Raw genomic sequence first — 25,373 nt, 5'->3', positions numbered from 1 at the left:
TCCCCCAACGTCCTTCGTGCTCATCTCATCTCATTGACTGACTTACACTAGCTTTCACCCTCGAGGTCGAGTCCGAGTCCCGTCCCCAGCACTGTGTTCGCGCCTGTTTTTAGCCGGTGTTTGGGTCGTGCTAGGCCTTGATCCTGTACAGTACGGCACCCTACGGGTGGTCATTCGGCCCCACCAGACATGACGTCTACCAATGGCGCCCATTACCGTCACATTTGATAAATCACTTAATTGATTGGGGCAGGCAGCAGACGCGACTTTTTCTCGACGCGCTGTCGCCCTCGCCTTTGGAGAACACAGGCACCAGACGGAGTACCTTTGTGACAGTGGCAGGCCTATTTCGACGTCCAACCTCACCGTTAACCTCCTGCAGCTCCAACCCTCCCACAACCACCGACATGCTCTAGGATGGAGTCTCCTCGCAGTCGGGACTCAAGCGAGCCACCAATCGACCCTGCGCATCCTTTCAAGGGCGTTGTTGTGTGCTGCACGAGCATTCCGCCCAACCAGCGAGTACGTCGTGATTCACCCTTGCCCCTCCACCGAGTCTTGCATTGCATCCACCCAAGATCCTCGGAAGAAGAATATACTAACCAACCTATGTTCAGACCGATTTGGCAAAAAAGACAGAGGAGCTCGGCGGCATTCACAAATATGACCTGACACCCGACGTCACACACTTGGTTGTCGGCGACTACAACACACCCAAGTACCGCCATGTCGCCAAAGAACGAACCGACATCAAGGCCATGGACGCCAGATGGATTGATGCCGTAGGAGATCTGTGGATGAAGGACGCAGACATCAACTTCGCCGCCTTGGAACAAGAGTGGCAACTGAAGCCACTCGAGACGTGTGGCGATGTCGTGGATGCGTCGGAGCCTGCTGAGGCGAAGCGCGGGAGCTTGCTGCTGTGCATGACGGGCTTTGACGATCGTGGGTTTCTCTTGAACCTATCTTCAAGGTAACGCAGTCTGACCTTGCATAGCCGACCAGCGCACGAGTATTATCGAAAAGATCACCGCCAACGGGGGCGCTTACACTGGCGACCTGACGAAACGAGTCTCGCATCTGATAGTGTACAAACCCGAAGGAAAGAAGTACAAGGCCGCCCGAGCTTGGAATATCCGAACCGTGTCTTTGGAATGGCTCGACCAGAGCGTCGAACGCGGCATGATTCTCGACGAGCAGTGCTTCGATCCAGTTTTGCCAGCCGAGGAGCAAGGCCAGGGTGCATGGAATCGAGCCAACCCCAAAAGAGTAGCTCTCGGAAAGCGGTCAAGGTCAGGCGTGGTGGAGGGCGGCCAGAGGAAGCTTAGGAAGACAGCTAGCATGAAGCTCAGCAGCCAGAGAGACACGCTTTGGGGAGATATTCTTGGCAGCAAGCCTTCTGCGGAGTCCCCCGCGCCTGGTGACAGGGCCGACAGGATTGAGGTTCAGGATTCCGGGATCCACGACCGAATGGTCCAGCCCGATCCCGATGCAGGTATCTTCTCGAATTGTGACTTCTTCATGGAAGGGTTTGAATCTTGGAAGGCAAAGATTCTGGCAGAGACAATCACTTCTCTCGGCGGAAATGTCTGTGGTACTTTCGAGCAGGTGGTCTCCAACATTGACAAGGCCGGATCGCAGCGCAGGTTTCTTGTTGTGCCGCAAGAATCTCAGCCCTCGACACACTTTCAAATCCCTCCCATACACGTCGACAAGATGCAGATCGTGACCGAGTTCTTCATTGAGCGCTGTTTGCACAACAAGACGCTCTGCGACCCCGACAGCCACATCCTGGGACGCCCGTTCCCAATGTTTCCCGTTCGCGAATTCGAGCACCTGTCTATCTGCACGGCCGGCTTCAACGGCATCGATCTTCTCCACGTGGAAAAGGCCATCAGACAGGTTGGTGCCAAGTTCGCATCCAGGCTCAACGAGGCCACCTCGGTGCTGGTATGCAGGTCGCTCGCAGAAACAAGGAAGGAGAAGCTCAGGTTTGCCTTCGACAATGACATTCCTATTGTCAGCTCAGAGTGGCTCTGGGAGTGTATATCAACAGGATACAATGTGCCGGTCAAGGAATTCATGTTTCCAGAGCTGAAGCAACTGCCCAGCCTTCAAGCCAAGCCAAGGCCCAAAGAGCAGCCCAAGATCGAGGGAAACCAGCCTCTGCAGAGAACACGCTCCGAACCCATTCCACATATCCCGAAAATCCCAGCGGCAAGACAATCCGCAGTTGCACGGGGCATCGACGCCACAGCCTTTGTAGACGAAGTTGACCAAAAGCCCGCGGTCCCAATACGGACAGCCGCGAAGGAGGACTCGAGCGAGGCTTTTGCACAACAGCCAAAGACGACAACCACGAAACATGACCCATCTGCGTCCTTGCAGTTCCAGACGGCAAAGACACACCAAATGGACAGCTTTGGTGCAGGCACAGTGACGGCACCGCTGTTGGACGCATCGCCAAGCGCGCTGAACAAATCGCCCACGTTGCCACAGACGGCAAGACCGCCAGCGAGGCTGACTAGAACGACGAGCGTGGCTGACAGCATGGAGCCAACACCCATTCCCATTACCGAAGACCATGCCCCCCTTGAAGATCAGGACGAAGCCGCCCCAGCCGCCGACGAAAGCCAAGTAGAAGCAGGTGCAAAGGAAGAGGACAAGGCAGAGCTGAAGCGCCAGCAGGATGCCCAAAAGGCCGCCGAGAAGGAAGCCCTGACCTCTAGGCTGGCGTCGCTCATCGAGTCCGCCACGAGTGGTGAAAGCCCACTCGACGAAGAAAACGCCGGGCAGCAGCAGCCGCAGCAGAAACGCACGCGCAAACGCGGCATATTTGGGCGGGCGATAAGCAACGCCTCGGCAGCCTCCAGTGGCAGCGCCGAGTCCCGAATCGACTCCCTAGGACGCACGGCGGACGAATACCAGCAGCAGCAGGAGCAGGAGCAGGAGCCCCCGTCGACGCAGATCCAGTACCAGGACCCCGGCGCCCAGCAGCACCGCGCCAAGATCATGAGCAGGATGCTCGGCGAGGACGTCAAGGTCCCCGTCGTCAGCCAGACGGAGAGGAAGATCAAGACGATCGGGGGCTTCGAGTTCGACGACGAAGGGAGGTCGACCAGGAGGCAGCCTCGGCGGAAATAGATTTCAGGGCGCCATCATATCAGCATTGGTGTAAATGACGACAGGTTCAAACTGGTCAGGTATTGTCAGGATTATTATTTTCTGGGGCGTTGACACATGGGCGCGACGGAGAGGCAATGCAAAGCATAACGGCTCACGGATGATGACGCTCAGAAATAGTTTTTTGTCTTGGTTAAGTATTTTAGGTTCTAGGGTTTATAGCAGGCAAAAATATGAAGAATAAAAACAGCAATCTGGGTATCTTTCATTTCATATGTGTACATCTCTCTACATCCAGGGGTCCGTCCATCCACGCCCATCCCTTCTCTTCCCTTCCATTTCCCTCCCTTGATTTCCAAGTCGTTGCGTCCCTCCGCGCGGCACAGGTATCGTAATGCTGTCTCGATTCAAGTTCCAAACAAAGGAGATGATTGATTGGGTAAAAGACAAACAGAAACCACATGGTTTATCTGGTGTTTGATGATTTGATTCTTTTTTTTTTCCGTCTTTTTTGCGCTTTTTTGTTCTTCTTTTGTGCCTCTGTTCCCTCCTAGCCAACTACCAGTCTTTGACCGCGTCCTGTTTTCCAATGGAGAAAGAAGGCAGAGAGAGGAAAAGGAAAAAAAACCAACATTTGTCTCTCTGTCGATTTCGGTTGTAAATCAGGGCGCAGCCCTTGATGGAAACACGGCAACGGGCGAATCGCATAGCAGGTTTCGCCGGTAGAAATGTGATAAACAAAACAAAAAGGGAGGTTGATACAGGATGGGGTGGGCATATTCAAACACGCCGGTCATCGTACAGACATACACATAAACAACGTAGTGTAGCAAAAACTGGGAGGCGGGCGGGGGGGGAGGGAGGTATGGGACTACAACACGGAGGCCGCCTCGGTGAGGACGCTGAGCAAGCTGGCGGCGGCACCGCCGATGCCCACAGCGCCCAGCGTCTCGCCCCAGGCCTTCTTCTTGTCCCGCCTCTCGCGGTCGGTGCGGTCGCGGTGGTGGCGGCCGGGGTAGTGGTCGCGGTCGCGGTGCCTATCCCTGTGCCCGTCACGATCACGATCACGGTCCCTTTCCCGGTCGCGATCACGCTCGCGCTCGCGGTCGCGGTCTCTGTGGTGCCCCTCGCGGTCCCTGTCGTGGTCTCTGTGCTCGCGGCGGGGAGGGCGTCTCCTTCTGTCGCGGTCATCGCGGTAGGAGCGCGGGGACGACGAGGCGTGAGGGTCGAGCTCGTGCGGCTCCGGGTCGAAGCGCACGTGATTCTCGTTCTTGTTCTTGAGGATTGGCTTCGGCTGAACGGTGGCGGCGGGGGATGTGCCCTTCTCCTTGCCGTCCGAGGGGGGCGGGACGATGTAGTACGTCTTGTTGCCTTTCTTGTCGTCCGGGTAGCTGGCCTCGGAGGAGTTGTCCGAGGAGTCCCAAAGGGGCTCGTCGGACGATGAAGATTGCGAGTCGCCCCGGTGGCGGTGCGAGGGGTGGCTCGTCGGGGCGGCGCTGTTGTGGCGCTGCGAAGAGCGAGCGGCACGGGCCTCGGCGGAGAGGCGGGCAAAGTTTGTGATCTCCTCGCGGGAGAGGACGCCGAGGACGGCAACGTAGTCCGGGCGAGCTTCGTATCTTACGCCGGCGCGCTCGAGGATCTCTGGGGAGACAAGGGCACGGCGGATGCGCGTCCACTTGGCATCTAGCGGTATGTCCATACCGTAGCGGTCCGGTGCGATACGGCTTTGGGATGTGCGTGGGGAGGCGCCGTAGGTGGCGGGAGGGCCTCCGTTGAGGTAGTTTGGGATAGGGGGAACGAAGCGTGGTGATACGCCAAGGTTGTTGGGCGAGGAGGAGAATTCCGCAGCAGCGCGGGCGGCTGCTACGTCCGGTGGCAGGTAGCGTGATGAGGGCGAGGTGGAAGTGGGAGATATGCTATAGTTTTGCTGGGGGGCGGAGAGGCGAAGGTTCTCCATACCTCCGTTGAGGGTGTCCATCGCCATGAGATCGCGGGTAGAGATGAGGGCGAGCGAGTCGTTGTGGTCGCCGTCTACTTCATCCCGTTCATAAGTGGACAGGGTGCTGTACTGGTTCGGCATGCCAGGAGCCGACCGTTGGTCAGCCAGGCGGCGGTCTCCCCTTACTGCCGGGGCGTACTTGTCGTCGTATGAGCCGTACGTCTCTCCAGGCCCGTGGCCATCTCGGCCTGGGTAGGACGCGGGCGTGACGGCCATGGCTGGGTGGTGGTGTGCCCGTTCTTGAGCGAGAAGACCACGGACCGACGGCGGGGCCGTGGCATCGTTGCCGGTTGACTCTTCCATCTCGCGGATGTAGGCACGGAGGACCTCCTATTCAGATTTGTCAGTTATTTGTCACTTTCGAAGTGGTGGTCACGGTTCACACTCGCATACCTTGTTCTTCCGCAGCACCTCCTTGGAGAAGCCCTCCTTCTCCAGCTCTGTGCGGAACTGCTGCCACAAATCCTCGTTGTCATCGGCGATGCCACTGTCTCTCTGCGCAAACAGTCGCGCAGCGATGGCATCCACCTTGTCCTTGATGTTGTCCAAGTTTCCGTCCTGTTCGTCAACGACGCGCTGGGCCTTGCTGGGGTTGTGCAGCTGGACGGTATCGAGGAACATGTCGATATTCGTCTTTTGGTTGGCGAGCTTGGTGCGGATCATGGCCACCATGTCGCGCTCGCGCTCCTCGAGCTTGGGGGCCTCGCCATACTTTTCGAGGATGGTGTCCAGCTGCTTGAGGGTAAACTCGCAGTCCTCGACCAGAGGGGTGAGCTGGCGGGCATAGACGGACGAGGCGTCCGAGTTGAGGAGCGAGTCCGGGTCCTCTGCCTCGACCTTTAGGTGCTTGAGGACGGTGTGCAGGCGGCGTACGACGGTTGCGACGTCTGCGAACCCGGCGCCGGATGTCTTTGCGCGGCGGTAGAGGGCGCGCGCGAAGGCATCTACGGCGCTTAAGTTGGGGACTGGCGTGCCGTTGCTCATCGCGGCGGGATGGAGGGGGTATGGCGTTGGGTTGTGGTCAGTATTGGTGGTTGTTTGCTCGGTCGACGAGCAGAGTGTCTGGTGTAAGTTTTGGTGTGTACGTGAGTGGTGATGAGTGTTGATGGGACAGAGATGAAGAGAAACTGGAGGATTTGTGTTCCCAAGACTGCGGGCTCGCGGGAGGATGGCAGATGTATTGGAACGCTGGGTCGGTATGGATCGACGGGAATACGCAATAGGGAGGGCGGGTTAAGATCAGGGACAGTGATGCAAGTCAGGAACAGCAATAAAGATGCGGCATCAGACGAAATGCGCGAGGTCCAGCGAAGCGAAGCAAAGCAGGGGGTGAAAGGGAACGTGGGTGACGGAGGATGAGGGTTGAAAAAGGAAAGGCTGGTCCACAGGGGAGGAGGATTGGACGAAAGCACAGAGTAAGTAAGGCAGGGTGTGGTTTGTCAAGTGGTGCGTGACGTCCGAGAATAACCTCAGGTTCGGTAAAGGTGGATGATGGATGGATCGGAGGTCCAGGTGTCCAAGGTGTCGAACGAAAGTGTAGTCCTCACTCGGTCAGGAAGGTGATGCAAAAAAGGTACGGAGCAGTAAATCGTAGACCAAGCAAGGGCCCTGCTTGTTATGGCAGACGCGCCCACAAAGTACAGGCCAGGTCAACAAACCAGGCTGTCGAGGAGGAGGTGGTGGTGGTCCGAAACGGGGTACTCATGGCAATATTGTTATCGACGACGAGAACCGGATGGCTGACAACGACATCAACAGCCCTTTGGGGGATGGCCAGGGGGGTCGGGTAGTACCTCGCCAGTCTACTCTACTTGAGCCCGTCGCCTTGGACGTGGCAGCAAATCATGTGGCCGCAACCCGAGGGCGACTCCAACTCTGCCCCGCGTCGCTTGGAGAAACAGCATGCGGTACTCAATCAGCAACGTCAAGGACCTCTCTCAATGGGGGACGAGTTCGCGTGTATCCGTTCCAAGCAGCAGATCTGCGCCGTGGCCAATCCGCTTGCTTCATTACAAAACGATGGTGTGCGGAAGGGAGAGGGCTTGAGCCACCACTGACTGCCTGGGACAGCCCGACGGAGGTCGAGGACCTGGACGTCGACGTCGAGGGAGGGGGGAAAATGACATCCGACGACTTCCAGTGACCAAAGAGGCGCCAGGCATCAGGAGGACATCGAGGCACAAGCCTCCGTGTAGCGGTGCGGTGCGGTGCTGGTGACTGCGAGGGGCTTGTGATGTAGTGGGTTGGGATGTGGGAGTGGGATGCAAAGCCGATGAGAGCTTCCTGCAGTGACGTATTCGCGCCAAACACATGAAATCATAACGGCCGGGGTGAGGGGGGGAAGGACGCAGAGGACAAGACAGGGGTGCCGTCAGTGACGGGGATCAGTGACTGTTGAATCTGCGTTTTGGCTACCCAGCTGAGCCTAGTGCACGGACGGATCAAGGACCCTTTCCTCCTCAGCCCTGCCCTTTGGGTCTCTGTCGTGCTGTCTCTCTCTCTCTCTCTGTGTGTTTGTGTGTGTGTCTTTGTCAATGTTTCGCTGTCTGTGCTGTGCCTTTCTCTCTGTGTTTCTCGCTGTGCATTTGCTGGGATGAGATGCCCCAAACGTCGCCACTTTTACAGGCACGGCACTGCGCTGGACCCCGCCGAGCTTGAGGTTGAGGGTATTACTGTAGGGATACATACACGAGTCTTCATTCATGTCGCCTTCGCGCAATGAAGATGACACTGCTCTCCCAGCCTGTACATCCCTCGGCTGCCATAAATAGAGTCTCGATACCTGCCGCCGAGTCGGTCCATCACCGAGGTTTCATAGGCTCTGGCCCTGAAATAGCAGCACCGTCGTGTTTTGAGGATTGCGATGTTTCTCGATAGGGCTGCTGTCCCGATGTTTACTCTCGACTCTCATCACGGCCTTCATGCGACGGACAGGGGGACATGTACTACATAGAGTGGTGAGTGAGTGGCATGGCATCTCCATCACGTCCGAGTGAGTGAGTGGCGCCCACCTGCGGTGGGTATGTACCGTTTAGGGTGCAGTGTACGTACCGTGCCCGCCAGCCATGTGGCCCGAGTCCAGTTTCTTGCATTCGTCACTCGCCATCATTCTGGGGTCCAGCTCTGCCTCCCCCACCCCCCTGGTCGACCAGGATGTCCCTGTTCTCGACTGCGCCACCCGCCTGGGACAATCGAGGGCGTCAGAAAGCGCCGTGGCGCCCCAAAACGATGTCCCATACCATATACCTATGTGCTGTAGAGCAACCCGTACGCCCTCATTCCATACCAGAATGCCCCTTGCCAAGCCCCGAGGAGGAACGCACCCAGCGAGCAGAGACGGGAAAAGAACGCCCAGCAGCCCGGGAGGCGGCGTTCGTGCCATCTAATGGGTGGCAGAAAGGTCTCAGTGTGTATGTATGTGTGCGTGAGAGAATGTCAAGGCAGAAACCAAGCAGACAAACCGCTGGCCGAGAACGAGCAGGAGTGCTGTGGCTGTGAGAGAACGACAGATCGAGCCTTGCATCTGGCCACGGCTGGCACCGCACGAACGCGGCAAGTTGCAGCAAGGCAAACATGGTTACAGATACACAAGCAATGACAAGTGACACGCTACAGCGGGTGGTTTCTCTTTCGGCGGGGGAGAGGGCCCTGAGAAATCGTAAGAAACCGGGCCCTCTCGTTTTTCTTCCCCCCTCCCAATTCGTAACCTGCCCTGCATACGCATACGCCGCATACCCGTACAGGAAGACACAAAAAGAATACGGGGACCAGTCCATGTGGATATCTCTGCTGCACAGAATACGGAGACTCACTTGCAGGAACCGGTTGGAATACGGGGAGCGGAGGCAAAAGGCGAAAGTGGACTTTGACTTTTGGGATGCATATCGGTTCGTCTTGGCCGAGAACTGCAGCGTACAAGGCATTAACAAAAAATAAAACTAAAATAAAAAAACGCCGTCGTTTTCCGCGCCTCTTCCTTTGCCGAGTCGGACACGAGAAGAAGAAGACGCTAAAACGGGTGGGCTTCTAGAAGCTCCGTTCCTTTCTGCCCAGCATCGGGTTCGTCAGGGTTCGGACAATACCATTGTGATTGGTAAAAAAGAAACGGGGTTGCGAGTGCCGGGGGGTCCCCAAGAACGTCTGTTTCGAAACCGCCCTCTCAGCTTGCATCTGCATTGCAGAAACGAGAGACGTATGGCACCGCACAGGAAGCCCGAAATGGAAGGGAGGCGGAAACCGATGGCTTGCTGGCGGGATTGGTTGCTGCAACAGCAAAAATGGAATAAAAACGCACTTTGAGCCGCAGATGCCGGTATTTCCATGTAAAAAAATGCATCATTTGTCGCTGCGTTTCTGATAGGCTCATCTCCAACTTCAGACTCTTTCGGGTAACCTCTTACAAACCATGCGGTACGTGCAGCATGTTGCTCTGTAGCACACATGACAGGGCTTGGTATAACCTTCAACTGGGCTCATCCATGCATCTCGCCAGAGAACGAACTCGGTTCTCGTCTGCCCGCCATATTGCTCGGGGGATTTGTCGAAACCTGTCGATACCAGGTTGAAAGTACCATTGTTTGCCCCTCTGTGCAAAGGAGGGGGAAAAAATTGGCCCGTCAGCCTCTCTTCGCTACTTCGTGCATTAGTGTTGCAGCAAGCTGCCCGATAAGCCACAACAAGCGCAGAGTCAGCCCAAGGAGGTGTTTCTTTCTTTCTTCAGTGTAGCAAAGCTGTCCGCAGCAAACATGCAGCGCTAGCCACGACGAAGAGCTATTGGCAATCGTCGCCTGCGCCTTATTGGTGCTGACTGCTGCAGCTCTGTGCTCTGGCAAGCAGCCGTAAAAGCCACCCTCGTTACAGTTCCCATTCGGGCGGTCATCAATAGTCTCTTCTCTGTAAGGGTTGTGGGCTTGTGAGACAGTGAGGCTGTCAGATTTCCTCGGCATCTCAACTACCAGGCAGCAGCCGCCAATGACTTTGGACGGAGAGGAGGGGGAGCTCGCGTCTCCAGGTTTTCGATCGAAAGAGCTTGGGCCTCTTTGCATATACCTCCGGACGGCATTGTCCATCTCTGACTTTCTCTGCCATGCCACGTTGCAATTGGTGATCCCGGTATTGGCGGTTGAGGGTCGAGGGGTCTGAAACTTGGTTACTTCGGAATCCTCAAGTTGAGTCACTCTGCTTGAGCGCACGCTCAACTTTGGAACAATGGTTGTCCAAAGAGGCCGCATGCTGGACCTGGACTTGACACAGCCGATTTATCAGCAAACGACAATGTTATTTCCAATCAGACAAACAGACCAAAAGTATATCCATGTGATTGTGTACATTCTAATGCGAGAGACGCCAGTTTTGGCTTTCGGTTGCCGTCTGTTACACCGAAGGCAAAGTTCAGGGATTCCGATTCGTTCGGTGTCAAGGGAATAGTCACTTCGGTCAGCCCTGCCAGACGTTCATGTCGGCCGCGCTAGAACATTGTCGATTGTTTCTTCATTCAATCAATCCAAACTTTATTAAGCTAGAGCCTCGTGGGGCCCCTCGGTCACCTGGTTGGCTTCACCGGATTGTGTCCGGTGCCGCGGCGAAGGGAGAAACGTACGCTTCGGTATCTGTTCATGGTATCTTTTTCGGGGAGCTGACTCTTCTTTTTCTCATCTTCCTACTTTTCCCACCCCTGCAGACCACTGCTGCTGCAGGGCGCTTTTCTTTGACCCCAGACCATCGGTCCGTGCAGAGCCGCCCTTTTTCAGCCGTAACTCCAATGCCCGTAATGTCACATGCGGTGGTTTCCTTCGACACGTTGTCGTCTGACATGAGGCTCAAATGGAGATCCTCTCCAGCGAGTACGCCTTGACCTTCTGACTCAGCAGGTGTCCTCTCTCACGCGAGCTCCTCTCGAGCACCTCGCCGCCCGAGACAACCTTGAGGGTGGACACGTTCTGCTTGGACACAAGTCCCAAAGGCAAATGAGGCGAGCTCTCCACGTCGAGCGACACCGGCTTTGCAATGGCCTGTCCTCGTGCAGACACGACAGCCTTTCCTCCCGCCTTGGCCGCTCTGCCGTACTGGACCGCCTCGCCGACAATACCGTCCAGGTAGACGGCCTCGTTCAGCCCTTCCAGGGCTGCACTGACCTCGAGCTTCAATGCCGTGATGAAGTCAGCCGCGTCAGCTCTGTCGCCCAGCGAGGACGTTCCATTTGTAAGCCATCCGCTGGGTCCGACGGAATCAATGCATCGGGAAAGCAGCTCCGCGATGAGCGAAATCGCGCCATCTGGGGGTGCTCTCGCGGCAGCGTCCCTTTCGAAGTTTGTCGCGTCCACGTATCTCGACGTCCAGGCACTTCCTATGAGCTGGACTCTCAACAGGTGAATGAGTGACAGGACTTCTGTCGGGCTGAACGCCTCTCGCAGAGCTCGTACCGTGGCGATTGACGAGTAGTTTGCGAGCTTTTCAAATGCTGTTGTGAGGGTTCGTGCGCGGAGGTTGGAGTCGTCGCCCAAGTGGTACTCGGCCAGCTCCAGCTCCTTCTCCAGGTGGTCAATCTCCATGGCCACGTATTCCTCCTCCTTTGTCTCTGTCGGTGCGGGAAGCAGGAGTCTGGACTGCTGGTCAAGGCTGCGCATGATGATACGGATGACCAAGAGTAGTTCCTTCTCGCCAAGTTTGGTTGCCGAGACGTAGTTCAGGAGAAGCTCCATGGTCGGGTCCATGTCGGTGAGTCGCTGCACAAGCTTGTCGATTACCGGCTCCTTGAATGCCGCATCGGCCAGCTCGCTCTTGAAAGCCGCAGACATGTTGGCGTTGGTGAGATGGCCAGCAGCAATGAGGTAGATCAAGACGTTGCTGGCGGGGAGAACGCAACGGAGGATGCCGGCGTCTGTGCCCTGGGTGTCCATCGAAAACACTCTGCTGATGGCGTAGAGCACCCACCGACGGTCAACAGCCGGATACTTTTCTGAGCGCTCCAGCCACTTCCAATCAGGCGTCTGTACTCCGTTCAAATCTTCGTCCTGCTCAATGACAACTCCAAAACGCTGCGCGATCAGAGCCTCAAATGCCTTCCAGTCTTGTGCCTGCAAATATCCGTCCGCCTTCTCCACATCTGCCAGTGATTCCTTGACATATTCGTCGGAGAGGGTTCCGGGGAGGTATTCCTCGAACGTCGTGTTGCCAGTCCGCTTAGGCAAGCTAGCCGGCACGCGGTCCGATCTAGGCAGGCCTCGGCCTATAGAGTCGATGAGAAGACCTTCCTTGCCGTTGGCCTTGGGGCGCTCGATCTGAATGGAGACCAATGTGTTGCCGACGACAGCCACCGCCATATCCAGCTTGGAGAGGAATGTCACCAGATTCGGCGTCTGCTTCTCAGTGCTTTCGGGCAGTTGAATCGCAGCAGAGGCCTGTACCGAGTGGAAGGTAGGGTTGAGAATGCTGGCCGAGGCCTTGGACAGGCAGAGGACCGAGTGCTCTGACAGTTGGAGGAACGTGGAGGACTCGGGCAACGGCAGGCGGCCCTGCAGTTTAGGTACGGCGCTCGTAAGGTCGTAGGTTCGGAGCACCGAACCAGAGAGCTGAAGGAGCTTTCCGGACTGAATGTGGAGCTGGTACGAGGCGGACTCGGCCACGAGGTCGTCCTGGGACGGCAAGGGCGTGACATGAAGCTGAACCAACGGCTGCGAAGAAACCGTAGGCAGAACGCCAAGAATGATGAGGAATCTTGACGTGATGTTTTCGCTGCTGGCGCGGACGACGATGGCGAGCACGTCAGGGTTGAAGGTCTTGGGGTCAATCTGCTGTCCAAACGAGCCAAAAGCATCCTGTCTGCCTTGGAACAACCCATTCATGACCTCTGCCGCTGAAGCATGCAGAGAGAACTCAACTTCGTACTTTGAGACGGTGGAGGGGAGCAAATCTCTGCAAAGGTTGTAAGAAGATGCGCTCCATTTCTGCTCCAGAGCCTCTCCGTCGAGACACAGGACCTGGCCATCCTTGCAAAGACCAATTACGTCGCCTCTCTCGGACTGCTGCGCGTCGTTTGTGGCGGTGGTGTTGACAGAGGCCGAGGTAAAGAGATATGTAATCGGGGACTTGTGGCGCAATCGCTGGTGCGTGCTGGTAGAGTTGGTCTTGCCGGTCACATCGATCACATCGCGGCAAAGAGTGATCTTGGCGCCCGAAGAATCTCGCGTGGAGAGGTATGTGTAGTTGTTGCGACCATTTGCGGTCGCTTCCTGGTATCGGATCGAGTGCGGCGCACAGGTGAAGGACTCTTGGGGCGGGATAGGGTACGACGTTCGCAGACCAGAGGATGGGACCTGGCCAGGTTAGCAAGGCTCCAGAGCAACCCGCGGATCTCGGATACTAACGTGGTAGATGTTCGCCGCTTCGCCATCAACACCAACGACAACTTCCAGCCTCTTCCTCTTCTTGGAGCCGGCCTTTTGTGTATAGACCTCTCCGATGTGGTACTGGCCCTTGGTGTGGTCCAGCGGGCGCGGCAGAGATGCCAGAACATCTGGCCGGTGAATGCGGAATGTGGAAACCATTTTTTGAATCGTCGCAAAGCTTCAGTCTATGGCATCGATTCAAATTGGTTGTTGGCAGTGCCTGGGTATGGCTGCTACTGCAATGGCTCTTGTCACGCTCCACGGCTCTGCTATGTAAGTGATGGCTGCGATGTCGAGAAAAAAAAGTTTGGAAGGAACTCTGCCATAGTGGGGTGTGGAGTAAGAGGCCTAGCAAGCTCGCACTGTCGGACACGCCTTACATTCGCGTATCTGGACAGTGTGCGAAAATTTACAAGGCCAGTGCGCCGGATAAAGTTGCACTCCGACTCCCGATAATCGATAAGAGATTAGATAAGACAGTGAGTGGACCGGCCTAAACCGATGGTGAGCATGTCGGTGTGGGTCCAAGGATGTTAATGGCAGTCGCGGTACACGCTGATGCCGCCCCCGGCGATTCTTGGACGCGATTCACGCGACTGGAGATCTCTCTCTCTCTCAATGACAACCCACCCACCTCGACATCTCCCTGCAAGCGTGCGCTGTACATCAGAGGTGGGAGGACTCTCTGCAACAACTTATCCACTCTTGGTAGTTAATATTCCTTCTTTAACAAGCCTATCTTCCATCTTATATATCCTTCTCTATTCTCTCAGTGTTCTGGTCGCATGCCCTCTGACGTATTCTGAAGGCGCGACGGCTTTGGCGTAAGTTCCAATTTCCACCACACAACCAAGACTTCTCCCCTCTCTCTTTACCCGTTTCCTCGCTTCTCTCTCGCTATATTTTTCCCTTTCCTCAAATATATACTGAGCAACAAACTCAATTGCAGCATCTCGTGGTCTCATGGGAACTCTCTTGGTAGCCAACATGGCTCCAGAAGGACTGGATGTCTCCAACAAGAAGCTCCATCCATTCTTCGTCCCAGGCAACGATGCCGACCCTCTACCGACCACATCAAGCGTTAACGACCAATATCACAACATTGACGAACGCACGCCGAATGATAAAGCCGCACGAACACGGAAGCAAGAACACACACCGCAGGCGCAACAGGACCTAGGCGAGGATGGACCTGATCGTAAGAGGCAAAAGACTGGAGGTGGTACAACACAAGGTTCCGGGAAGAAGAGGGGACGCCCAAGGAAAATAGTAAATGTTCCGACGGTTGATATAACCAACCACTTCACCCAGGCAAACAGCGCGCCAACGACAACACTCACCAACGAAATTTTACAGACACAGACACAGCCGCCAGCTCCAGCCCTTACAGACGCCGCCTCTCTCCCGTTACCCGAGACTCCTGCAGTTTCAATTGCCGACGGGCTGTTGAACACGCCTTTTGACTTGAGCGTTGTCGCTGGGAGGGAAGAGCCACCCAAGCCCACGAAAGTGCTCAAGTTCAATCCAAAGACCGGCACAATTGGATCACCGCCCAAGCCGAAGCCAGCTCCTGCGGAAACATCCAAGGGCGCAAAGTCTGGGAAGTCACCTTCCAAGCTATCCCGCATTGTAACCATTAAGTACGGGGACGATGCAAGCACGCGCGGTCGAATTGGCTCCAAAATTGAACAGATTCTTGCTACCCCTCCTCAAATCAAGACACCGCCGAAAAGAGCTACCCCCCGGAAGCCTCGAGCCAAAGCTTCCAAGTTTGAACAAGAAAAGTCGAAATCCAAGGACACGCACCCTCTGTTCCTCGGAAAGTCAAAGAATGCAGCCAAACCAGCAGATGCACCCCCTAAAGCACCAAGGGCGACAATCTACTCTTCAACGCCATGCTCCCCCAAAAAGCAACGATCCGCCCCAATAGCTGGGAAATTTCCGCAGTTCGGCGTTCGATCCATGGGGCTCAAGGTCCCAGGGGCATGTCACCCAGCATGGCCCGCCCAAGGAACGGCGCATGTCAGGGGTTTGTCGAGTGAGGAAGAGCGCCTACCAGCAGAGCGCCGCCTCGATGTATCGTCTCGAAAATCAAAGGGACAGACTACAAACATCTTTCCCGGAGAGTCGGTTATAGACCAACTTGCCAAGTCATTGGACACCCTCAATCTCACGAAGTTACTCCAGGATACCAATGATGACTACGCTCCGCCACCCCGAGAGCTTCGTCTCCCTGAGAAGCATTTCGAAAGTGGTCGCAAACTTCGTCAAAGAATTAGGCAAGAGTTGCGAACTTACTTACCTGTCAACACGCAAGCGAACCAGGACAGCGATGACGAACTTTCCATCTCGTCCAATCGCAAGCCTCACCCTGCAGTTGCTCGACTGTATAACTTGCTCGAAACCAATCTTTCAGCTTATGATAGGTCTCAATGCGAGGAGCTCCCCTGGGCACAAAAATACGCCCCGATTTGTGCCGAGGAGGTTCTTCAGAGCGGTCAGGAAGGCGTGTTGCTGAAGGAGTGGTTGCAGACCCTCACAGTTCAGTCCGTGAATACCGGCGCAGCCAATGCAGTTTCTGGTTCCAAGCTTGGTTCAGCGACGAAGAAGAAGCGGAAGCGCAACAAGTTGGACGGATTCATCGTTTCAAGTGGCGACGAAGCTGAATTCTTGCCTCTCGTTTCTGATGACGAGGATGATTGGCTGCCGACGCCTAGCCATGGCAGCGCAAAGAAAACTGTGGTCCGCAGGGACGTTGGCAAGGACGCAAACCGACTAACCAACGCAGTCGTTCTCAGTGGTCCTCACGGTTGCGGGAAGACGGCCGCCGTATATGCGGTTGCGAAGGAGCTTGGTTTTGAAGTATTCGAAATCAATGCTAGCAGTCGCCGCAATGGCAAGGATGTCATGGAGAAAGTCGGAGATATGACGCAAAACCATCTCGTTCAACAGAACCGCCAAGGCGGGATGGGCGACGACAAGAACACTGCAGACGAAGACACATCGAACGACGTCAAGTCCGGTAAGCAAGGCACCATGACATCGTTCTTCAAGCCGAAGACGACGAGCAAAGCCGAGCCGAAGGTCCAGCCGGAAATAATCGAGCAACCAGCCGAGACGGTGAAGTCTACGAAAACAAAAGCGCAAAACCAGAAGCAGTCATTGATCCTACTCGAAGAAGTCGACGTGCTCTATGAAGAGGACAAGCAGTTCTGGGCGACGATCATGAATCTCATCGCCCAGTCCAAGAGACCATTCGTCATGACCTGCAATGACGAGACTCTGGTTCCGTTTCATAACTTCATCCTTTATGGTATTCTCCGGTTCACACCACCTCCAGAAGTCCTGGCAGTCGACGTGCTTCTACTCATCGCTGCCAACGAAGGCCATGCTCTTCGGCGAGCGGCCGTGAGCTCGCTTTATGAATCGAAAGGGAACGACCTACGAGCGTCTTTGATGGAGCTCAACTACTGGTGTCAACTTGGAGTGGGCGACCGCCGGGGCGGCTTTGACTGGTTCTACCCGCGATGGCCGAAAGGATGTGACAAAGACGAGAATGGCGACGTTGTGCGCGTCATCAGCGAAGGAACATACTTGGAGGGCATGGGCTGGGTCAGCCGGGATCCCGCAGTCACCTCAGATCCATGCGCCGCCGAAGAAGAGCTAATGACCCAGTGTTGGCAGGGTCTGGGGACGGACCTAGGCAACTGGCATGAGTCCCTCGATATGGCATCTTGGGCGAATAATGTGCGAACGTCGTGTGCTGGGGACAGAGTTGCAGCGCTAAATGTATTCTCTGAGTTTTCAGACATCATGAGCGCAGCAGACCTCTACTCTGGCGGCGAGTTTGGACTCAGATTTCAGGTAAGCGACCTGACTTGGCCTTTGGCTGCTGGAACGAAGCTAATGGATCCCTAGGAGCCTCTCGATGCCACACAGCCAGATATTTCGAACAAGACACGCGACGACTTCATCATTGGACGACGCTTACTTGAGGCACCTCCTCTCACGACCTATACTGGTACGGCCATGGCGGTTGCCACCAGCCTCAAGTCCGCTGCTAGACAGCTTCTCGCAGCCGCGCCGCTGCAGGATGGCATCGTAGCCAACATGGACCACATTCAAGAGGACAGCGCAATCCGCCAAATGAAGCAGTCATTTGCCAAGCCCACCCGAGATGCCGTTATCACCCGTTATGATATGAGCATGGCCTTTGACCCAATCGCGGTATCGGAGAAGGCTTCCGCCACGATATCTACGAGCCTCGAACCGTCAGTCTTTGATCGCACTATGCGTATGATCACCCTTGAGGTAGCGCCCTATGTGCGCGGCATCGTCTGCTACGACCACCGCCTACTGCAGGGACGGATGCAACGAAGCGGTTTGCTCAGTGAGGGGGGAAGGCCTGGGAAGCGGATGCGCAGCACCCGTAGCGCTCTTTCAGCCTTAGAGGGTGTTGCCCGCGGCAACACTCGCAATGAAAGCTACTTCTCTGCGGAGTTGAGCACGCCGCTAGTCATGTGGACCGGCGGAGAGACTTGGCAAACGGCCGTGGATGAAGAGATGAGCTTAACGGTTCAGGCTCCGAGTATGAGCGATGCAAGTGACAATGGTACAGAGGTGATGGCCCCGGTTTTGAGCACGGAGTAGATGACAATAATGATCACGTTGCATTCGGGGGGGATTAGGCAGCGTCGTTGAATTCGGGGAGTTGATTGGTATCACGGAATGGCATTAGACCTGGCTGAGAATCTGCCACAAATAACACGGCCACATAGCACGGACATCCCGCATAGCATATCCTGAACACGCTGGGTTGCAGAGATTTACTCTGTTTGATTTCGAAAATGTTGGTCTTCGTGACATCGTCTTGGGAGTTGCCCATTGGCCTAATAATAGTCGTAGTCGCCATCCAACCTGGATCTCCGTTTGGATCTCCGTTCATTGAAAACGGGCTCACCCCTGTGACCCCGCTCATCAGACGGAGACGAGTGCCGTTGACCTCGCCGGCCCCAGTCCTCAACCGCCTCGTTGTACTGCGGCTGGCGAGGACGCTCCTCCTCGATCCGGCTCCTGTCCGCCTCCGACCGGTTCGACTGCTTCTCATACCGAATAACCTCGTCCCTGTGAACGCTGAATGCTGAAGCAGTTTCCTCACCCGCGCCAAACCCGCGTGACCTGCCTCGGCGATCCCCTTCGAGCCTCTCCCGCCGTTCCGAGAAGCGCTCGCTCGGGGTGGGCAAGTAGTCGCCAAAGTCACTCTCGCTGTCGCTGTCGCGGCCCCGCGACCGCCCTTCACTGCGACTCCGGTGAGAGTGGTACTCCCTCTCTGGCAACCTCCGCCTGTTGCGGCCGTGGTCGTTGGAGTCGAAGACGTTGTGGTCGTCGTAGTCGATGTAGCCGTTGTGACGATCCCGTACGGCGTTGCGCCTGCGCGAGCGGCGGCCCGGCGAGGACGAGTGCTCCCAGTGTTCCTTTTCTGAGTGGATGATGCCGCGCGGCCAGAACTTGTGGACGCAGATGGAGGCGACGGCGACGGCGGCGATGAAGACTGCAGCTGTCTTCAGGCCCGGGCGGCGATGGTTGCGGGGCCCGGCGGAAGAGGAGCGGGAAGAGGGGGAGTAGGAGCGGCGGCTTCGGGGCATGGTGCCGTCTTTTGGGAGTCTCTGGTTTTCTGGTGAGGGCGCACCGCTGTGGAGATGGTGGTGTAGCAGGCTAGACACGCGCGGGAGGCGCGGCGGTGAGCGTGTTAGTGCGAGCTCGGCCGGCGATGAGATGTCTCGGGTGGTGGACGCCGTCAGTAAATCCGTCTCTTGTGTAAGACGATGGTGTTGTTCGAGAAGCCCACACGGCCGTCCGTGGAGGAGGATGAAAGGGAGTGAGAAAGAAGAAAAAGGATCTTGGACCGGGGCTGAGAAGGAGAAGGATGGGGACGTCACTGATGAAAGTGGCCATTAATGAATGGCGACGGCCGTGAGTGAAGCTGGACAATGCGCGCAAATGAAACTTTGAGCGGCACGTCGGGCTCATTCCCCCGGTATCAGAGCCCGACTCTTGAGGAGCTGGATCGTCCGAGCGGGGGTCAACCCAGCACGTCGGTCTTGGTGGTTTGGTCACGTAGGCGCAGTAGAGGAAAGCTCTAGAGAACGACACGAACGCACTACGGCGGCAACGGCGGCAGTGCGTAAACAGCAGGAAAACGGTCCGGTCTACGACTGGCTCGGGGCGATGCCGCCAACACAGGGATTTATCTTGCGCGTTGGAGGGGGGGAGCAGCAGCGAGTCTATATTAGGGGCCAGAGGCAAATGGAGGGGCGGGTGGTCTCAAACTGTGTTGAGCTGATGGAAATTAAAGTGCTGTTTCGATGGTTGATGGGTGAGATAGACGAAAGGAGGGGGGTGAGGAAGGCTGAGAAGGTAGGTTTTATCGGACGGTCTGAGAGTCGGTGAGAAGATGTTGAGAGGAGCATGGCGAAAACATGGCCGATGCCCTCTGAACATTGCAGCCTATTTGAGACTGCATGCCACTTCTGCACTGCACTACGCACAGGTGGTACACTGGTCCTCTCTCGAGCTTGCGGGTGGGAAACACCGATAACGAAGGGGAAGAAGAGGGGGCTTCTTGTATAACGGGGAATCCATGGTGTGGCCGTGATGCCACTTGGACGTCGTGCGCATGTCGAAGGGGAGGGCAGGGAAGGCTGAGACAAGCTTTCCCGGGCACGGATTCGTTCCCCGGAACTCTGATGCTCGAGGCCCACGCGCCCTGGGAGCCTGGACAGAGATTATCATGCGTTTTTGCCATCCTCCCATTTCTCTTCTGACCAATAGTTTGTTCGGAAGCTCTGATGCTGTCCCGCGGGAATGAGCGATTGGGTTCTTCTCGGATGATGGGCCGGGGCTTTGGGAATCGGAACCCGGGGATTCATTGTACATCTGCGGCGCAACGCTGGCCGGGGGAGGGACGTCCCGATGGAGATGACGTTGAATTTCGAGGTGAGATGTGCCTGGCTCCGATTCGCCGTTGGACGGCTAGAGGACCGTTGGCTATCTTGGCAGGAAAACAAAGGGATTGAAGCAATGTTGGATTGACTGGGACTGGTACGTAGCTGTGACGTGATGGTTGGTGATTGGTCAATGCGTGGTGATGCTTCAATGTGATTTGAACACACAGTTGCTCTCAAGTGTGAATTAATGGTATGATTGCAAGTTCAAGATGGATTGAATACACATATAGGAGTAGAAATAACCATAAGTAATCGAATATACAGATTTATGATGCAAAAACACATCGCATATTGAGTGGCGGAATGAGAGAGATGACGCATTATATGTCATTGGCAACAATGCGTAAAGGTATCGATACTGACTCTAGTATATCAAGATATAAATCCAACGTCACATCATATAGTTGAGGGGGAAATGTGTCAAAATGAAGTGGAACAGCCGTTATCTGCTCCTTTATGTTATGTTCCTTGGCGTTGGTTGAATCAAGTGTGCCTTAACGTGTTCTGGTGAGGATAGAGTAAGGAGGATTATATCATGAGCTCTTACCAACTAGGCCGTGCAATCCCTTTATACTGGCCTCGTGAAGGTATCTTGAGACGGAATGCCAACGCCCATGGTAACTGTCAGCGGGCGATGTCAAGTAGGTAAAGGAATACCAGGTGAAACACAAGAAACGATCAATTCTATTGCTCAAAAGCTTTCATTGCAGGTCCGTCTATTCAATCAACCCAAACCAACAGCAGGCAATCTATGACCGAAAATTTCAACCAACCTCACATACCTCAACTCCACCACGCGAGACAAAGAAAACTCACAAGATCCGGAACAGCAGAGAAATCACGAAAACCAACCCACCCAAAACCCTCTTCACCTTGCCGAACAACCTCCCGAGCCTGCTCATCCTCCAGACCTCCTTCTTTGCAGTCTTCACGGCGGCCGTCAACTCCCACAAGTCCTCGTCCACGGCTGCCGCCTCGGCGCCGAGGTACCTGACGATGGACATCTCCTCGACGAGCTCCATGGCGCCCCATCGCAGACGGGGATCCTCGACAAGCATCTTCCGCAGCAGGTCCTGCAGGATTTGATGAGGGCGAGGCTCGCACCCCCTGGCTCGCACCTCCAAGGGGTTGACGCCCTTGTGCGAAGGATACGTGAGATCGGGCTGAGAAAGGGTCCGGGATGCCGACGAGCCGCGGCGCGAGGGCGGTTCGGCGGCGTCCCAATGCGAGCCGTAGCGGTGGCATTGCCAGAGAACCATGCCCAGCATCCAGACATCCGACGCAAAAGTCGGCTTCGGCGCCCCCTTCCCCCCCTGGCCGTTGTGCCGACGAAGTTCGGGGGCCGTGTAGCCGTCGGGTTTGGGCAAGTTGTTGACGACGTCGGGAACGAGGCCGTGGCCGAAGAGTTTGTAGCACGGGCGTGACTTCCACGAGTCAAAGTAGCCGGGAATGATGTTGCGGCATCGGATGTCGCCATGAACGATGCCGCGTCCATGGAGATACGCGAGGCCCCGGAGGATGTCCCATGCAATGTCGACGATGACCTGGTCTTCAAAGCGACATTCCAGGGGGTTGATGCCGCCTCTGAGGGGGAGTCTTTCCGTGACGAGGGCCCTCATTCTCGGGAGGTAGTCGACGTATCGTATGACGTTTTTCTATACGATATCAAGTCAGTCGAGTCAGCATGATACAAGAGCATGGACCGAGAGACTTGTGTTTGAAAATGTGACTCTCCACGAAAGTTGAGGGTGTTGAAAAGGGGATAGGAACTTACGAAGGAAGCTCTATGTGATAGTGCCGTCTCCTTGGCGGCGAACTCCTTGAGCTTCTCCTTCTGGGCCATATCGCGCCCGACGAGCTTGAACAGAGCGACCTCGCTGATGCTGCCAATGTCGTCCGTGGTGTCGTAGCGATGCGCTTCATATAACTCGCAGAGGCCAACTTCAGCCCCGATGAAAGATCCAACCACGTGCAGAATGCACTGGAGGCTGACTTGGTGGTTGTCGTATCTTGTCGACATAGTTGACAACGCCTGTTGAAGGTGAGAGGCTTGGAGTCTTGATCTCGTACGAGGAAGCTGTGCTGGACCTGAGGCTGCTGGTTGACGAGTGCCTCACTTCCAGTCGCAGGCTCCTGATATAAGCCATCCGTGTTTTGCTTCTTGATTTCGTCCATGTTCGATCAGTGTGTTCTTCCTGGGCCGTTGGTGTTCCTTTACGTGTTGGAGATCAGTCGATGTCGTTGAAACTTCTCGTCGCGTTGAAGCGAGCACGTAGTCAAAGAGCAGTGGAAGCCTGATGTTAGCCAACGCACAAAGGTCATATACACAACTGAAGCCAATACCAAAGACACTTCGAGGGGAAGGCCGCATATCGATTCCCCAAGGCATTGTCTCTGCCCATCCATTTCTGTTTCAATCTCTCTCCCGTCTAACAAACCCCTCTTAGGCCTGTGATACTGGCCTCTAGGCAGAACCAGTCCAAGCAAAACTAGACCAAGCATGAAAAAGGCCTCCCGATTTCCAGATAACCCAAGTACATTGGGCGACATTCCTCGACAGCAACTTCAAAGAACAACCCAACCCAAAGACACCATTTCTGAAACCCTTTCAGTCGAATAGACTCACCGCGACGACAACTTGGCCATGGGAGAGGGCCGAAACGAACTTGACCACACTGCAAAAAGAAAGAAAGCCAAATCAACGTCGAATATGCTGGAAAGGGGTAGAACCGACAATGAAGTTCCGAGGCGCCAGTTCCTGCCCAGCAACGGCGGGGAGAGTATCACTCACATTCTCGCGTCGACCGGCTCCCAAACGGCGGGTGCTACGCCCGGCTGATGATACTAATACAACGAGGTTGCCTGGAAAAGTTGCATGGGAGATGGGGCGGCACCCTTGTGATGGTCTCCGAGGAACACTCCCAACACACGGAGAGCTCGCGAAAAGAATCATCTATGGTGTTCCCCTGAGTCTTGGACTTGAGGCTGGGTTTAGGCAGGAGGATCGGCTCATTTGCCCCTTATTCAGATGCCTGACTTGGAGCTTTAGGCGGCCCTCCACTACTCCGAGGGCATTATATCAATTGAAGGAGAGGCAGAAGGAGTTTGTCATGATTCCATTCGCCCTGCGGCGAGTGACAATGGGCAGCCCTGGGTCGTCTGTGCAAGGCATATGTGAGCCACTGACAATCCGGGCATGCAAAGCTCAGGTCTTTGGTTTATTATACTGCTTTGGCAAGTCTGTTTCTTGGTAAATGGCAGGCATCTGTTCTTCGGAGTGAAGATGACCATGGCGATACCAAATAGTATACATCTTGGCGGGATCTTGGGGTCTGGCCTGCTGGCATTATGTGTCATGCATCAGCTTGGTAACGTCCCGGCAGAGTAAAGAGATGAAGCCAGCCGGGGTACATAACACCAAACCCTCATGGACTTGATAGTAGTCTCATCGACAGAGATTGCCCCTTAAACCACGTTCTTCCCGTCTGTAAGAGGGGGAAAGGGGGAGAGGGGTAAGCAATCATTGCCGAGCACAATCTCTCATCTCACGGGTATCATCTACGTTCATCTGTAATCAGATACTGTCAGTGTTGTCCCACCGCGTGTTTCAAGAAGCTGCTCTGCCCTCTCCGGCCATGCTATGTCAGGTTCGCGCCGCAGCAAAGGACATGTTGACAACAACCGACAATGAGAGAATCACAATAGACAATGCCCTTTCAACCCGCTCTGTCTCCAACCCACAGCAGCAGCACCTAACATGGCACCACCGAAGTTCCCCTCCCCTCTCTCAGCAGCCTGTATCGACACTTAGACCAAGCATGTGGACCCAGAGTCATAGCCAGGATGAGAGGCGCGCGGACGGTGGGGGGTTGATTAGAGTAATTGTCACTCTGTATGCCGGCCCGGGTGAGAGGCTTTTCCACAAAGTAGGCCTACGGTGACCGTCCAGGCTCACGATTATCAACGGGCGGGCGAGCGGCGGGTCAGACAGGCCAGGCATGTAAGCAGACAGAAAAGAAAACATGATACTGGGACGGCGCAGCGCAGCTGTCCATCTAGAGGCTCTCACGCTGAACCTTGAGGTCTCAAACGCCGTCCAGGGCTGGCAGCCCGCATCGTGCTTTGCGACCAATCAATCAAAAACCAGGCATTCTCAAGGGCGCTCTCTATACAGCCTCTCTTGCACCCAGTGACGTTGAGCAGTGGCGTACGCGCGCGTGCCTGCATCTCGCCAAAAGAAACCGCCCCCAACCGCCTAGAAAAAGATCGGGGGTAAGGGAGGGGCGGTTTGATGAGTTGAAATCGGTGGGATCGCGAAGCCATGAAAACCCCCCTCCTCCTCCCCCCTCTCCCCCTGCGGTCTCCGGACCGCCGGCCGGAGGTTGGTGGGTGTCACTCCCTCCAGCGTCGGCGGCGGGCGGACAGGCGGGACCCAGAAAGTGAAGCGTCACGCAGTCCTGGACGGGGGTGAGGCGTGCGAATAGTCGGATCAGCGCGGGGCATGGCCCCGGGCTGATTGAGCGAGGAAAAAAAAAAGATACATGGATGGTTTCTTATACTAACGGCCAGCAGTAGCAGGGTGTGTCATCGCGCCCGTTTCCTCTCTGGTAGTGGCCTGTAAATGGTCCTTCCAGTGGGGGGTTGTCATCATTCTGCGTGAGCTGCCTGAATCGTTGCAAGAGCCTCGGCCTCGTCGCAATATGTCTGCTTCGACGTAAATAGGATCGAGGCTAACCAAGAATAGGGAGAAAAGGACCACCTCGGGCGGTGTTCAGCGCGGGCGGGCATTCCTGTGGGTAGCGTGCCCGCGAATGGGAGCAGAGTAATGAAAGTCTGCCTGTAAATCCCTTCGTCATC

The 25,373-nt window shown here is 55.7% G+C and overlaps 6 protein-coding genes across 6 annotated transcripts; 2 read left to right on the top strand and 4 right to left on the bottom strand.

Annotated features, from left to right (window-relative positions):
* Positions 1–417: 417 nt before the first annotated feature.
* EsH8_IV_000082 (protein kinase activating protein DPB11) lies at positions 418–3,144 on the top strand (the record flags this gene model as incomplete). The annotated part of the gene is made up of 3 exons (XM_083264972.1): positions 418–522; positions 618–945; positions 998–3,144. The coding sequence occupies 3 exons, from the start codon at positions 418–420 to the stop codon at positions 3,142–3,144; spliced, it is 2,580 nt and encodes an 859-aa protein (XP_083123867.1).
* An 850-nt stretch (positions 3,145–3,994) lies between these two features.
* Positions 3,995–6,106, bottom strand: EsH8_IV_000081 (uncharacterized protein; the record flags this gene model as incomplete). The annotated part of the gene is made up of 2 exons (XM_083264971.1): positions 3,995–5,452; positions 5,516–6,106. 2 exons carry the CDS (start codon positions 6,104–6,106, stop codon positions 3,995–3,997), a joined length of 2,049 nt encoding a protein of 682 aa, XP_083123866.1.
* Positions 6,107–10,941: 4,835 nt separating this feature from the next.
* Positions 10,942–13,668, bottom strand: EsH8_IV_000080 (uncharacterized protein; the record flags this gene model as incomplete). Its single annotated transcript, XM_083264970.1, has 2 exons — positions 10,942–13,437; positions 13,489–13,668. 2 exons carry the CDS (start codon positions 13,666–13,668, stop codon positions 10,942–10,944), a joined length of 2,676 nt encoding a protein of 891 aa, XP_083123865.1.
* An 828-nt stretch (positions 13,669–14,496) lies between these two features.
* On the top strand, positions 14,497–18,159 carry EsH8_IV_000079 (uncharacterized protein; the record flags this gene model as incomplete). Its single annotated transcript, XM_083264969.1, has 2 exons — positions 14,497–17,373; positions 17,428–18,159. 2 exons carry the CDS (start codon positions 14,497–14,499, stop codon positions 18,157–18,159), a joined length of 3,609 nt encoding a protein of 1,202 aa, XP_083123864.1.
* A 239-nt stretch (positions 18,160–18,398) lies between these two features.
* Positions 18,399–19,154, bottom strand: EsH8_IV_000078 (uncharacterized protein; the record flags this gene model as incomplete). The annotated part of the gene is made up of 1 exon (XM_083264968.1): positions 18,399–19,154. One exon carries the CDS (start codon positions 19,152–19,154, stop codon positions 18,399–18,401), a length of 756 nt encoding a protein of 251 aa, XP_083123863.1.
* A 2,174-nt stretch (positions 19,155–21,328) lies between these two features.
* EsH8_IV_000077 (uncharacterized protein) lies at positions 21,329–22,691 on the bottom strand (the record flags this gene model as incomplete). The annotated part of the gene is made up of 3 exons (XM_083264967.1): positions 21,329–22,171; positions 22,291–22,548; positions 22,587–22,691. 3 exons carry the CDS (start codon positions 22,689–22,691, stop codon positions 21,329–21,331), a joined length of 1,206 nt encoding a protein of 401 aa, XP_083123862.1.
* Positions 22,692–25,373: the final 2,682 nt, after the last annotated feature.

This window comes from Colletotrichum jinshuiense, chromosome 4, assembly GCF_051148585.1.
Source record: "Colletotrichum jinshuiense chromosome 4, complete sequence".
Lineage (NCBI taxonomy): Eukaryota > Fungi > Ascomycota > Sordariomycetes > Glomerellales > Glomerellaceae > Colletotrichum > Colletotrichum jinshuiense.
Note: the sequence above shows the minus strand (reverse complement) of the source record. Positions and strands in the feature narration are given on the sequence as shown.